At 37.7% G+C, this 16547-nt stretch overlaps 1 protein-coding gene across 1 annotated transcript in view; it reads left to right on the top strand.

The window, feature by feature from the left end:
* The window catches only part of LOC102389179 (placental prolactin-related protein 3-like), a 36220-nt gene extending 19951 nt beyond the window's left edge, over positions 1-16269 (top strand). The window contains exon 5 of the mRNA XM_044927828.2: positions 15982-16269. Coding sequence (XP_044783763.1) covers positions 15982-16113 — 132 coding nt within the window. The 3' untranslated portion in view covers positions 16114-16269. The remainder of the gene's footprint in view (positions 1-15981) is intronic.
* The last annotated feature ends 278 nt before the right edge of the window (positions 16270-16547 follow it).

The raw sequence follows: 16547 nt of genomic DNA on the forward strand, positions 1-16547 counted from the left end.
TAGAAAAGAGAAACTGTAATGTGGATTGAGGAGTTGTGGCTGGTAGAGAAAAAGAAAGAGACGAGAAAGACATGGGAATATTATGACACTAAAAATCAAAGAGGGCTCTGCCAAATGAAAAGACACAAAGCATGTGAGAGATACAGGAAATGAAATAGACCTTGACCACAAGCAAGGAATGAAGCAGACATAAGAGCCAAAAAAGGCATCCAGCAATATGGGACTAGTTGAGTCAATAAATGACTGAAAAGTCAGAGAGAAGGGAGAAGATAAATTAAGGTTTTATCCAAAAGCGCCTGAGCTCTATTTTCCTGTATTTCATATCTTAGTACCAGAAATTACCAAAAAATGTTAAGGTTCTGCAGCAAATGATAGAAATAAATACTCTATGGAGACTCTGCTAGACCCTATGGAATACCAGAACCAAGGCAGGACTATCCAGTGATAACAAGCAGTAAGTCACTAGTCACACTCAGCACTTAAATAAGACATACATTGTAAAGCATAGAGGATAAATGGAAATCAAATGGAAACAACCCATACTTTTACAGAGCCAGTTTAACAAAACCTAAAACCTAAACCAAATAGAGGTAATGATCTCCTTAATCATGTGTCCACTTTCACCCAGAGTTTCTCATTCCTTTTGCCTGAATTCTCCCTAGTTTACTAACACTTCGTTGCCTTACTCTTAGCAGACGGTCAGCTAATCACTAATCAAGTAAATAATTGAACAGTGTTCACTCCTGAGATATATTTGTATTGATGGACTCTACAAACTGAAAAGCTTCCTAATCCCCTGAAAGTAAAACGCTGATACTGGAAGGACTCCTTCCCAGCCTCTTTCCAAAATGCCCAGTGGGCAACAATTGTGAGTCTAGCTACTTAGACACCTTCTGCTGTAATTATAACCTGTTTGGATAGTGAAAACAGGAGACAGATGAAGCACTGAATGATGGTTAGAAAGAAATGCATGGACAAGTGGAAAAGACACCATAAGCCTTAAACACTGATCTATGCCTGCACACCATACCATGTGTGATGGGAGCCAGGTGGGCCTAATCAGGGATGGATTTTTCAAGAAAGCTCTATATGAGTTGGCACTGAGACGTTTGATTCAACTCAACTGTTTCAACATGATTTTTTGATTCTAAACTAGAGCCACTTGTCTCATTTAACTGCACTAATTCAAAAAGGGAATATACTTTTGCTTATTTTAACACTGCCAAGAGATCATAAAAGTTTTCATCACAAGGAGAAAATTGTAACTATTTCTAATGAGGGATGTTCACCAGACTTATTGTGGTGATCATTTTGCAATATATGTCAAATAATTATGTTGTACACCTGAAACCAAAATAACATTATAAGTCAATATGATCTATGTATAATGATGCCTGAAACTAAAATAGCATATTTGTCAATGTGACTTATGTATACTGATCATATAATCATTATGTTAAATACATAACACATATCATACCTTCAATTAACTTCAGTCACTCAGTCATATACAACTCTTTGATACCCCACGGACTGCAGCACATTAGGCTCCCATTTCCTCCACCACAACCTGGAGCTTGCTCAAACTCATGCCCATCGACTCAGTGATGCCATCCAACCATCTCATCCTCTGCCATCTCCTTCTCCTCCTGCCATCAATCTTTCCTAGCACCAGGGTCTTTTCCAATGAGTTAATTCTTTGTATCAGGTGGCCAAAGTATTGGATCTTCCGCTTCAGTATCAGTCCTTTCAATGAATATTCAGGGCTGGTTTCCTTTAGTATTGACTGGTTTGATCTCCTAGCAGTCCAGGGGACTCTCAAGAGTCTTCTCCAACACTGCAGTTCAAAAGCATCAATTTCTCAGTTCTCAGTTTCCTTATGGTCCAGCTCTCACATCCATACTGACTACTGGGAAAACCATAGCTTTGACTAGATGGAATTTTATTTATATATATGAACATATATGTATACACACCTATGTAAGGAAAAGGTTTTGAAAAGGAATATAATTATATTTCAGATAAAGAAAACAAATAAACTAGTATAATTGTTTTTTCAAATGTGCATTTTGGCTATCATGTTTAGTCTAAAGACTTTTCTTCAAATATAGTTTATGTTTATGCTGATAAAAGAAACATCAATGTGTCTTTATCTTGTAACATTAACCGTAGAACAGTTTATTTACAATAGCTAATCAAAAATCACAAAATTTTGAAACCTATAGTCCTGTGCAGTACTCTGCTATTGGTCATTTAACCAAATGATCATTGACTTAATTCTTCCTTGACTCAGAAACTCTTATAGGTGCTTGAAGTGAAACTGAAAGTAAAGTCGCTCAGTCTTTTCTAACTCTTTGCGACCCTGTGGACTGTAGCCCACCAGGCTCCTCTGTCTATGGGAATCTCCGGGCAAGAATACTGGAGTGGGTTGCCATTTCCTTCTCCAGGGGATCTTCCCGACCCAGGGATCGAACCCAGGTCTCCTGCATTGCAGGCAGACGCTTTAACCTCTGAGCCACCAGGGAAGCCCTCATAGGTGCTTAGTTTACATCAATAAACAAAGCAGGCAGACACTTATCCTTATGGAACTGATATTCTAGCTGGGGGAAGACAGATAATCTGCAATAAACATGAATCCAAGTATATTATATGGTATGTTAACAGGTGATCTGTACTATTGGAAAAGAACTAGTAAAGCAGAGGATGGGGTTTAGGGAATAAAAGTGAAAAGGGGAGGTGATTTAAAGAAAAACAACTTAGACCACACTGAGGGGAGCAAACATGCTCTCTTGCATTCAAGATTCAACCCAGTCAAGGTCTCTTGGTCTTCTACCCAACTTCAAAATTGTTTCCATCTCTGAGGCTCTATGCAAACTCATGCAAACACTGATGTTGTGAACATTCTGCCTCTCTTCAGTTGAACTGGTTTCATAAAAAATTGTTGGTAAACTCCCCCAAATTAAGTAACATTTTATGCAGCAAATTTTGATAATTTTCTGATTCCTGAAGAACTAATCTCCACATTTTCCATTTTCATCACACTGTCAGTGACCTAATTATATTATGTAAAAATATTATATATGCATTGCTATTCTATATATTATGACATTTAAAAATATACACAAAATATAAACTAAATGACACTGAGATAAAAATAGAAATGGAAATGGTAACATTTTCTTCCCCAGGGGATGAGGACACTCATTTTTATGGCCACTGGACTAATGGATTCTGAATGTACACACGTAATTATACCAGTTATTTAACAATCATAAAAAAGTAACTTCTTTTACATATAGCTTCATTCAAAGTTCTCAGAATAACACAAGGGGCCAAGAATACAATTATATGTGAATAACTCTCTTCATATGCATATGTAAAATTTGTGAGCTCAATTAAGTAATCATCTTTAGTTCTTTTGTTATTCCATCAATTCATCTACTGGTAAATAATCCAAACTCTACAATAGATATCTCATTTTCAGGGTTTAAATCTCAAGTCATAATAAAAGTGGAGCAATGGCCTAGAATGAATAAAATGTCTTATGGATATCATCATATATATGCATTTGTAAAGAAAATTAATGAAAAAAATACAGAAGACTTACAGTTTGCTGAAACAGAAAGTGTACTCACTCAGAGCTAAATATACACTCACCTAGAAAAAATACTTTCTCAGCTTCTGATGACTTCTAAAGAAAGGGACTCCACGACTTTCTACTCCAACCTACTGTGGACTCCTTTCCACTTTCCTCCTCAACTTCCCTCCATGAAACCTCTCCCCTAGGTTATAAAACACACCTTGGGCTTCTGGTTCAGACAAGATGACATTGATCTCTTTGTGCCCACTCCTCTGTCTGTTCTGGAAATAAGAAGAGACCACTAAAGGAGACCTTGTATATTTGGCCAGAAGAAGGTGAACTAGATTAGGGCCTGAAGAATGGAAGAGCAACACAGCAGCACCTAAGAGAAGACAAGCCAGGCCCAGCATTCCTGACCTCCAACCTAGCATCAGAAGGCAGCCTGAGTAGGGCTGTTCTTCCCAAGGAATACATGTGAAGGAACACCAGGTGATGGTTTAGTTGCTAAGCTGTGCCTGACTCTTTGTGACCCCATGGAATAGAGGCCACCAGATTTCTCTGTCCATGGAATTCTCCAGGCAAGAATACGGATTCGCATGTCTTCCTCCAGGGGATCTTCCCAACCCAGGGATTGAATCCAGGTCTTCACAAGGCAAGTGGATTCCTTACTGTCTGAGCCACCAGGAAAGCCCAAGAAACTCAATAATGGCATGGATATTTGGAAAATAAAAGGATAAAAGCATATGTTAATATTAGATAAAGTAGACTTTAGAGCAAAGAAAATTTCCAAAGACAAAGGAATACAAGGATATTACATATAGAAAAAAGAGTTTAATCCCTGGGTCAGGAGATCCCCTGGAGGAGGCCATGGTAACCTACCTTAACATTCTTCCCTGGAGAATCCCCACGGACAGAGGAGACAGGCAGGCTATATAGTCCATGAGGTCACAAAGTGTTGGACATGTCTGAAGTCACTTAGTACACATGTTAAGAGAGGAAAACTTAAAGTCCTCACCAAAAAGATCTAGAAAGGTAAATCTGTGAGGTGATATTAATAGATATGTTAATTAAATCAATGAGGGGATCCATTAATAATGTATACCTATTTAAATTGTCATGTATTCCTTAAATATCTTGCCATTTTGACTGGAAAATATATTTTTAAAAAAACTTAAAAAAGAAAAATAGCAAGAATTTCAATGCTTTTTATGTAATTTTGTAGGTATTTCAGACATTACACTTGGTAAGTAAAAGGTTTTTGTTTTTGTTTTTGTTTTTGATTCCAGATAATAACCAGTGGGATTCACTGGATATTCAGAAAGAGAAGAAACCTTGGAAATTATCTAGAAAATCTTCCCATATTAAGGATATATAAGTAAATCCAAGAATGATTATGTCACTTATCTAAACTTATAAAACTCGAAGCAAAGTAGCAAAAGAAATCAGGCTTCCTAGGTTTAAGTGAATCTTTACCAAATTACCCGTCAAATGGAAATATCTCCTATGCCCTTCAAAACCTGATTCTTATGTCTTTCATAGAACTGATCATGTTCCACCTTGTATTCATTGTCCAGTTAGCATAAGTTTTACCAAGTAAATTAAATTCCTTGAAGGTTCAATCCTGGCATGTCTGTTCTTCTCACTCTATATTCTCATATATGGCTAACTCTTTATAAAGGCCATTTCTTCTCCCTGGAAGACCCTCTCTCTCTCTTACCTGATTACCTCCTCAACATCTTTCAGATCTCAGCAAAAACCACTTCCACAAAACAGCCTTTTGTGACTCTAAAACGGGTCAGGTCTCCTTGTTATGTGGACATAGGGCATTCTGTGCTTTTCCCTCTCGACACGTGTCCCAATTGTGGTGCAACATTTAACTTTGTGTTTTGTTTTGTTTTGTTTTGTTTTGTTTCATACATGATATTTTACATGTTTCAATGCCATTCTCCCAACTGAAATTTACCTCTTTCTGTTTTTCTATTAAAATTTAAGTCTAATTCACAAAGTCCACATGTGTGTTCTTCACTGCTGTCCATTCTTTGCATCCAGCAGGCTTTCGTTGTGTTTGTTTAATGAAACATTTTTATTCATGCAGAGTAAAATTCCAATGAATTATTGATGTTGCTCTCACAGCATACAGTGAACTAAAACCATTGAGGTCTTTTCTCCCCACCCAAACCCTCATAACCTGATTATTTGGACATAATTATAGAACTAGAACTGTGGGGGCTTCCCTTGTGACTCAGCTGGTAAAAAATCCACCTGCAATGTGGGAGGCCTGGGTTTGATCCCTGGGTTGGGAAGATTCCCTGGAGAAGGGAAATGCTACCCACTCCAGTATTCTGGCCTGGAGAATTCCATGGACTGTATAGTCCATGGGCTCACAAAGAGTCGGACACGACTGAGCCGCTTTTACTTTCACAGAAATGTGGATGCAATTGCTTTTAATTGCTACCCTATTAGATGGAAAGCACTGGATGTTCAGTCTTTTATTCCACATGCACTAGCCCTCACAGTTTCATGTCCTAAGATAATGTGATACTCGAATCACTGACTAAAAGGCTGAATAGGACAGAACTAGAGACAGTGCTCTGAACCCGCCACTTGAGTCTATTTCTTACCATAGGATTCTCAGCTTCACTAGAGGAGTTCAGTTTCTTAGCTGTACTCTATGATCATGACAAAAAAATACTTTAAGGAGAATCTACAAATCAAATATTCCTACATTGTACACAAACACCTACTCTCTCTTCGAAGGTACAAAAGAAATTCACCTCCTTGATGAATTGTTACCTACGTTTCCCAGATGAAAGTACCATCTTCCTCCTTATGGCTTCCTAATTTCATTCTCACCATTTTTATCTCACTGACCACATTGTGTCTTATAGTTAATTATCTGAACAACACCAATTCCCACTGCTTTAATTCAGTTCCCTTGGGTTTACAAAGGTTGCACCAACTACCCTGAACTTACTATTCACCACTTACCTTTTATCAACCATGGCAGAAACTGGTATTTTTCACAGACCAGCTTATTTGTTCCTTATGAGGTAAATATTACCATTAAAAGCAAATACTCAGGCTCTTGTATTTTCAATAAACTGGCAACTGGACAAAATTTTAACTGCTATTCCAGATAAAACTTCCTTTTGTATTATTTTCTTTTTCCTTTCAGAAAGAACTTCCATTCTAGATAGCTTTCAGGTGAATAGAAATGGACTGATAGGTTAACTGGAAAAAAGCCACTGTTGCAGGAAACAAAAGTAGACAAATCCTGCATCTTCTGTATACGTCAAGACTCATTTTATTGGGAGCTGTTGGCTCAGACAGTAAAAAGTCCCTCTGCAGTACGGGAGACCTGAATTCCATCTCTGGTTAGGAAGATCACTTGAACAGGGCATGTCAAACCACTCTAGTATTCTTGCCTAGAGAATCCCCATGGACAGAGTAGCCTGGTGGGTTGCAGTCCATGGGGTTGTCAGATCATGGAGTCATAAAGCGTTAGACTCAACTGAGCAACTACGCATAGGAAAATTCCTCAAGGTGGCATACTGACATTTAGAAACAGTTTCTCTCACACTTGTGCTTAACTACAACTCCTGCTTTTCAATGAAAGACAAAAGATAAAAGTAGTATTCCATTATAACCAAGTAATTATTTCTATCAAGGAATTTTTCTTAAAGCTAAGCTAGAGAAATACACTGTGAGATAGAGCAGATAATGCGAAGTCGAAGAGATCCAAACATGGAAGCCGCACAACCAATAGATAATTTTCTTTTCAGGAAAAAGAGTAAAACCTCACTTTGGGATCATATTTTATACAGAGATTTGCATAGTCTTGGAAATGGATTCTCTACTCTAATTTCCTTGTTTAGTTGAGAAAACCAAGGCTTAGAGAAATCAAGATAAGTTTACTAAGTCAAAGAGCAGTTATGTTAGGATTCTGATGAGAGCCCAGTGACACGCCTTAGGGTTCAGTTGCTTCCTCTTTGGGCTGACATGCTGGAGATTGGGGTACCAGTAATGGTGCCGTCTTCAGGCTGAATTGCTTTTAGTTTGGGAAACCCCTATCTTTGCTCTTAACACCCTCAACTGATCCCATAAAATCCAAAATCTATTTGTTTAAATCTTATTTACATCTAAGAAAATATCTTCCCATGTGAGCATGTCAAAGAACTACAATTTGAAAGAAATGCACAATTCTATGGAGTATGTTACCACGTGCCACTGGAATTTAATATCTTTGCTACCTGTTCCACACTCATGACCTAGGAAGGGAAAACAAGATTGACAATTTTTTTTTTCCCACTTAATCATGTCCAGAGTTTTAGTGCATGCAGGCTGCAATTACAAAATGCCAGAGGTTGAGTGGTTTATAAGCCACGTTATTTATCACAGTTCTGGAGGCTAGAAGTCCAAGATCAGGATGCCAGCATGGTTGCCTGAGTGAGGGCCTCTTCCTGGACATATCCCTAAATAGAAGGGATGAGCAAGTATTTCAGGCCTCTTTCACAAGAGCCCTAATCCCATTCATATGGGCTCTGCCCTCATGTGGGTCACAAACTCATGACCTAATTATTTTCAAATGGTCCCACCATCTAAAATTGTCACTTTAGGGATTAGGTTTTCAACATATGAATTTTGGGAGAACACAAGCATTAGACCATGGCACCCAACGAGGAGACTGACTTGTCTAAGGCAACCCAAATCCTCATCCATACTGAATGCTCTGGTGCTGATATGAAGCCAAGGACTAAGGAATTAGAGATTTCTCCTGGTATATACCAAGGGGATTGCAGAGTTTTGAAAGATACAGATAAAAAACTGTTTTATTTGGGGGAAAATTTTTCTTTTCTGTAAAAAATATCAGCATTTTGTATGCTGTATTTGAATATATAAAACTCAGTTACCTATCCATACACCAAAATACATTACAGAAATACAAATAATCCCATTACAATTGCATCAATAAAATAGAATATTTAGAAATAATGTTAAGCAAGGTGTTGAAAGATCTATGTAGGAAAACATTCAAGACAGTCATGAAAGAAATATTTAAAAGACACAAGGGAAACATATTTCATATTTATTGACTGGAAGAATTAATATTGTTAATACATTCATACTATCCACAGCTATCTACATATTCACTGCAGTCTCTTTCAAATTCTAAGGCATTTTTCACAAAACAGAGAGAAAAAAATTCTACAACTTGTATAAAACTGTTGTTGTTGTTCAGTTGCCGGGTCATGTCTGACTCTTTGTGACTTCACAGCCTGCAACGTACCAGACTTCCCTCTTCCTTACATGTCCTAGAATTTGCCCAAGTTCGTGCCCATTGAATTGGTGATGCCTGCCAACCATCTCATCCTCTTTCACCCTCTTTTTCTTCTGTCTTCAATCTTTCCAAGCATCAGGGTCTTTTCCAATGAGTCAGCTATTCACAGTAGGTGGCCAAAGTATTGGAGATTCAGGTTCAGCATCAGTCCTTCCCAAGAGTTATATGGGGTTGATTTCCTTTAAGGTTGACTGGTTTTCAACTCCTTGGTGCCCAAGGGACTCTCAAGAGTCTTCCACAGAACCACAGTTGGAAAACATCAGTTCTTCAGCGTTCTGTTTTCTTTATTGTCTGCCCAGCTCTTACATGTGTACATGACTACTGGAAAGAGCCTAGCCTTGACTATACAGACCTCTGTTGGCAAAGTGATGTTTTTGCTTTTAACACACTGTCTAGGTTTGTCATAGCTTTCCTGCCAAGAAGCAATCGTCTTCTAATTTCATGGCTGCAGTCACCATCCACAGTGATTTTATTTTATTTATATTTTTAATTTAATTTTATTTTTTAACTTTATAATATTGTATTGGTTTTGCCATATATCGAAATGAATCCGCCACAGGTATACATGTGTTCCCCATCCTGAACCCTCCTCCCTCCTCCCTCCCCATACCATACCTCTGGGTCATCCCATTGCACCAGCCCCAAGCATCCAGTATCGTGCATCGAACCTGAACTGGCGACTCGTTTCATATATGATATTATACATGTTTCAATGCCATTCTCCCAAATCATCCCACCCTCTCCCTCTCCCACAGAGTCCAAAAGACTGTTCTATACATAAGTGTCTCTTTTGCTGTCTCTTATACAGGGTTATTGTTACCATATTTCTAAATTCCATATGTATGCGTTAGTATACTGTATTGGTGTTTTTCTTTCTGGCTTACTTCACTCTGTATAGTAGGCTCCAGTTTCATCCACCTCATTAGAACTGATTCAAATGTATTCTTTTTAATGGCTGAGTAATACTCCATTGTGTATATGTACCACTGCTTTCTTATCCATTCATCTGCTGATGGACATCTAGGTTGCTTCCATGTCCTGGCTATTATAAACAGTGCTGCGATGAACATTGGGGTACACGTGTCTCTTTCAATTCTGGTTTCCTCAGTGTGTATGCCCAGCAGTGGGATTGCTGGATCATAAGGCAGGTCTATTTCCAGTTTTTTAAGGAATCTCCACACTGTTCTCCATAGTGGCTGTACTAGTTTGCATTCCCACCAACAGTGTAAGAGGGTTCCCTTTACTCCAAACCCTCTCCAGCAATATTTGCTTGTAGACTCTTGGGTCGCAGCCATTCTGACTGGAATGAAATGATACCTCATAGTGGTTTTGATTTGCATTTCTCTGATAATGAGTGATGTTGAGCATCTTTTCATGTGTTTGTTAGCCATCTGTATGTCTTCTTTGGAGAAATGCCTATTTAGTTCTTTGGCCCATTTTTTGATTGGGTCATTTATTTTTCTGGGATTGAGCTGTAGGAGTTGCTTGTATATTTTTGAGATTAGTTGTTTGTCAGTTGCTTCATTTGCTATTATTTTCTCCCATTCTGAAGGCTGTCTTTTCACCTTGCTTATAGTTTCCTTTGTTGTGCAGAAGCTTTTAAGTTAAATAGGTCCCATTTGTTTATTTTTGCTTTTATTTCCAATATTCTGGGAGGTGGATCATAGAGGATCCTGCTGTGATGTATGTCAGAGAGTGTTTTGCCTATGTTCTCCTCTAGGAGTTTTTATAGTTTCTGGTCTTAAGTTTAGATCTTTAATCCATTTTGAGTTTATTTTTGTGTATGGTGTTAGAAGGTGTTCTAGTTTCATTCTTTTACAAGTGGTTGACCAGTTTTCCCAGCACCACTTGTTAAAGAGAGAGTCTTTAATCCATTGTATATTCTTGCCTCCTTTGTCAAAGATAAGGTGTCCATATGTGCATGGATTTATCTCTGGGCTTTCTATTTTGTTCCATTGATCAATATTTCTGTCTTTGTGCCAGTACCATACTGTCTTGATGACTGTGGCTTTGTAGCAGACTCTGAAGTCAGGCAGCTTGATTCCTCCAGTTCCATTCTTCTTTCTCAAGATAGCTTTGGCTATTCGAGGTTTTTTGTATTTCCACACAAATTGTGAAATTATTTGTTCTAGCTCTGTGAAGAATACCGTTGGTAGCTTGATAGGGATTGCATTGAATCTATAAATTGCTTTGGGTAGTATACTCATTTTCACTATATTGATTCTTCCAATCCATGAACATGGTATATTGCTCCATCTATTAGTGTCCTCTTTGATTTCTTTCACCAGTGTTTTATAGTTTTCTATATATAGGGCTTTAGTTTCTTTAGGTAGATATATTCCTAAGTATTTTATTCTTTCCGTTGCAATGGTGAATGGAATTGTTTCCTTAATTTCTCTTTCTGTTTTCTCATTATTAGTGTATAGGAGTGCAGGGGATTTCTATGTGTTGATTTTATATCCTACAACTTTACTATAATCATTGATTAGTTCTAGTAATTTTCTGGTGGAGTCTTTAGGGTTTTCTATGTAGAGGATCATGTCATCTGCAAACAGTGAGAGTTTTACTTCTTCTTTTCCAATTTGGATTCCTTTTATTTCTTTTTCTGTTCTGATTGCTGTGGCCAAAACTTCCAAAACTATGTTGAATAGAAATGGTGAAAGTGGGCACCTTTGTCTTGTTCCTGACTTTAGAGGAAATGCTTTCAATTTTTCACCATTGAGGATAATGTTTGCTGTGGGTTTGTCATATATAGCTTTTATTATGTTGAGGTATGTTCCTTCTATTTCTGCTTTCTGGGGAGTTTTTATCATAAATGGATGTTGAATTTTGTCAAAGGCTTTCTCTGCATCTATTGAGATAATCATATGGTTTTTATTTTTCAATTGGTTAATGTGGTGTATTACATTGATTGATTTGCGGATAGTGAAGAATCCTTGCATCCCTGGGATAAAGCCCACTTGGTCATGGTGTATGATCTTTTTAATGTGTTGTTGGATTCTGATTGCTAGAATTTTGTTAAGGATTTTTGCATCTATGTTCATCAGTGATATTGGCCTGAAGTTTTCTTTTTTTGTGGGATCTTTGTCAGGTTTTGGTATTAGGGTGATGGTGGCCTCATAGAATGAGTTTGGAAGTTTACCGTCCTCTGCAATTTCTGGAAGAGTTTGAGCAGGATAGGTGTTAGCTCTTCTCTAAATTTTTGGTAGAATTCAGCTGTGAAGCCATCTGGACCTGGGCTTTTGTTTGCTGGAAGATTTCTGATTACAGTTTCAATTTCCATGCTTGTGATGGGTCTGTTAAGATTTTCTATTTCTTCCTGGTCCAGTTTTGGAAAGCTGTACTTTTCTAAGAATTTGTCCATTTCTTCCCCGTTGTCCATTTTATTGGCATATAATTGCTGTTAGTAGTCTCTTATGATCCTTTGTATTTCTGTGTTGTCTGTTGTGATCTCTCCATTTTCATTTCTAATTTTATTGATTTGATTTTTCTCCCTTTGTTTCTTGATGAGTCTGGCTAATGGTTTGTCAATTTTATTTATCCTTTCAAAGAACCAGCTTTTGGCTTTGTTGATTTTTGCTATGGTCTCTTTTGTTTCTTTTGCATTTATTTCTGCCCTAATTTTTAAGATTTCTTTCCTTCTACTGACCCTGGGGTTCTTCATTTCTTCATTTTCTAGTTGCTTTAGGTGTACAGTTAGATTATTTATTTGACTTTTCTTGTTTCTTGAGATATGCCTGTAATTGCTATGAATGTTCCCCTTAGGACTGCTTAGAACCCAGGAAGCAGAAGTCTGTCACTGCTTCCACCTTTTCCCCTTCTATTTGCCATGTAAGTGATGGGACCAGATGCCATGATTTTAGCATTTCTGGTATTGAGTTTTAAGCCAGCTTTTTCCCTCTCCTCTTTCAAACTCATCGGAGGCTCTTTAGTTCCCCTTCGCTTCCTGCCATTATTGCAGTATCATTCACATATCTTAGGTTGTTGATATTTCTCCCAGAAATCTTGATTCTAGCCTTTAGGATTCATCCAGTCCAACATTTCACATGACATGCTCTGCATATAAGTTAAATCAGCAGGGTGACAATGTTCAGCCTTGACGGACTCCTTCACCAATTTTTAACCAGTTTATTGTTCCTTTTCTGCTTCTAACTGTTGCTGTTTGAACTGCATACAGGTTTCTCGGAAGACAAGTAAGGTTCATCTGGTATTCCCATCTCCTTAAGAATTTTCCACTTTGTTTTGGTCCACACAGTCTGGTGAGGTCAATGAAGCAGATGTTTTTCTGGAATTCACTTGCTTTCTCTATGTTCCAGCAAATGTTGCCAATTTGATCTCTGGTTCCTATGCCTTTTCTAAACCCAGCTTGAACATCTGGAAGTTCTAGGTTCACATAATGCTGAAGCCTAGCCTGGAGGATTTTGAGCATAACCTTATTAGCACTGGAGATGATTGAAATTGTTCAGTGGCTTGAACATTCTTTAACACTGTCCTTCTTGGGAACTGGGATGAGGATTGACCTTTTCCAGTCCTCTGGTCACTGCTGGCTTTTCCAAATTTTCTGACATATTGAGTGGAACACTTTAATACCATCATCTTTCAGGTTTTAAATAGCTTTGTTGGAATTCTATCACCTCCACTAGCTTTGTTGGCAGCAGTGCTTTTTAAGACCCACTGGAGTTCACATTCCAGAATTTCTGGCTCTGAGTGAGAAACTACACCATTGTGATTATCTGGGTCATTAAGATATTTTTTTGTATAGTTCTTCTGTGTGTTTTTTGCATCTCTTCTTGGTCTATTCTGCTGTATTAAATCACAAAACACCAACGATAAAAATGATCTTGAGAAAGAAGAACAAAGTTCGAGACTAGGGTTGCTGATTTCAAATTGTATTAGAAAGCAATAGTAATCAAAACAGAATGATTTGCTTCTGGCGCAAAAATAGACACATAGATCGACAGAGCAGAACGGCAAAGCTGGAAAGAAACGCACACCCGTATATTGTCAGTTAGCTTATGAAAAAGAAGCCAAGAATATCCAGTGGGGAAAGGACAAGCTTTACAAAATGGCACTGGGAAAACTTGATAGTTATGAAAAAACAAAACTGTGCCCCTGTCTTTTACTATACACAAAAATCAACTAAAAATGGATTAAATATTTGAACATAAGACTTTAAACAATTAAACTCCTAGAAGAAGACATTGAGATAATCTTCTTGCCATTGGTCTTTGCAATTGTTTTTTGGGTTTCACACCAAAAGCAAAGGCAACAACTGCAAAAACAAACTAGTGGGACCACATCAAACTACAAACAAAGGAACATCAGCAAAATCAAATGACAACTTACAGATTGACAGAAAATATTTCCAAATCATATATTTGAAAAAGGCTTAATATCCAAAACTACATGAGACATACAACTCAAGGGCAAGAAAACCAAATAATCCAAAAATTTAATGGAGCATAATAAAAGTAAGAGTTTCAATAAATCTGAAGATTAGACTGTAGATGAGATACGCAGCAAGGTTTTCCTTCTAGAACACCAAAAGCCTGTGCCTTCCTGGCATTACTGTCTTCATCTCCACTCACTTGTTTGACAATTACAGTTCAAGGTATACATTCTTCAGTCAATAGCAATCACCCCATAAAGTATGTTGAACATGCAAAGAAAAAAATAAACAGCCCTATCCCTAAAATATTGTGTAATCTAAAGATAAAATTATACTGTACCTAGGAGAATGGCATATATGCTAAAATGGGTACTCAACAAATACTATAACAACAATAGTAAAGAATACTATGAATACGACTAATTTTCTGGGGCTAAAGGTATGTAAAGCGATAATCCACATTATCTCTGTTCCTCATTTTATATTCTTCCTTAAAATGCTATTCCTTTAATAAAGTGTAACTAATTTGCATTCCAAAAGTGTGAGGTGGATAAAAGTTTGTCACCCTTAATCTAAGTGTACACGATTATCACAGGTACAGGCAATTAATAAGCAGATTGCCCTACACCCCGAGTCCTTGGGGACCCAAAGCTAGCAGTAAAGGGATAGTAGAGATTTCAGCCCAGTTACAAATAGAATTAGGCAGAGAAAACTTATACACACTATTCTCATTTTCTCCATTTTCTTTTGAAATTGAGAACATGCTTCAGTCACTCTGAAGTGATATTCTTGACGCATAACTTTTTTTTTTTTTTGCTTTGCAATGTGAATGTGCACTTTTCAAATATCAAGCCTTTGTTTTTTCTTTTTTTTTATTTATTATTTTTTTAATTTTATTTTTTTAAACTTTACATAATTGTATTAGTTTTGCCAAATATCAAAATGAATCCGCCACAGGTATACATGTGTTCCCCATCCTGAACCCTCCTCCCTCCTCCCTCCCCATACCATCCCTCTGAGTTGCTCCACCAGAACACTCTATAGAGAATGGAAACCATTTCTATATAAAGCTTTACTTTGCTGAGAGGAAGAATACTTTAGCTTGGAAGAGATTGGAAATATCCCATCTGAAAGATCTTTTCAAGCCCTCCTCAGCATAAACACTTTACTGAGAGGGGTCAAAGGTCACCAAGTGCTAGAACAAAACCCAAGTTATACAGTGCTTCCATAAGGAAGCTAAATTAAGTGGAAACTCAGAGGTCATCAACTGGAATCCTTAATGCAACAAGGGTCAAACAGTAAAAATGTGCTTAAAAAGTAACAGGTACATTCTTCTAAATCCTACTGATTTTTACAAGTTGTCCAATAAGTTTAAAAGACTAGCTTCTTAGGTATCAATGTAGAAACTAAATTGAACTATTCAAGAAGAAGGAGGGAGTGGTAGAAGTAGTGGTGTGGTCAGCCCAAACTTTGAACTCTCAAAGCAACCAGCCTACAAACTACGAAGCGCCAGATGGTTTTATAAACCTGTAGGTCCATAAATCTTTCCTTAAAATTTCCAATTTAAAAGAAAAAGGGTTGCTTTCTTTGTGGCGTTGGGGTAAATTTTTGCCATTGGGTATCTGACCCCCTCAAACCCTAATAGCTTTTTAAGTTTTCTTGCTCTGCATGCAGGAGACAAGCAGAACAGAGGCCAAGAGAACAAGCTCAGAGCACAGCGTCGTCTGGCAGCTGTCTTGCTGGGGAGAGAAGGCTGAGCTTCTATTTCTCAACCTTGACTGTCTCACTGTAGTCATCACAACTTAATGAAGTTCTAAGATTTTAAACATTCATGGACTGAGTTCACAGATTCTTCCTTCAATTGGAAAAGAAATATATATTTCTGATTTTCAATTACAACTCCAAATCTCCAGTTTTTAAATCATATTCAGCATTGGCCAGAAAGAGAGAATGATGGGGAAAGACTTCCCTGATTTTGTTATTTAGTCACTAATTTGTGTCTGATTCTTTTGCAATCCTGTGGACCACAACCAACCAGACTCCTCTGCCCATGGGATTTCCCTGGCATGAATACTGGAGTGGGTTGCCATTTCCTTGTCCAGGGGATCTTCACCACTCGGGAACTCGAACCCGGGCCCCCTGCATTGGCAGGTGGGGTCTTTACTGCTGAACCAGCGGTGTGACTGTAATTTGTAATGTAGTCAACTTTATCCCTACAGCTTTTAATGTGTGTGTTTGAA

The sequence above is a fragment of the Bubalus bubalis genome, chromosome 2 (assembly GCF_019923935.1).
Source record: "Bubalus bubalis isolate 160015118507 breed Murrah chromosome 2, NDDB_SH_1, whole genome shotgun sequence".
NCBI lineage: Eukaryota > Metazoa > Chordata > Mammalia > Artiodactyla > Bovidae > Bubalus > Bubalus bubalis.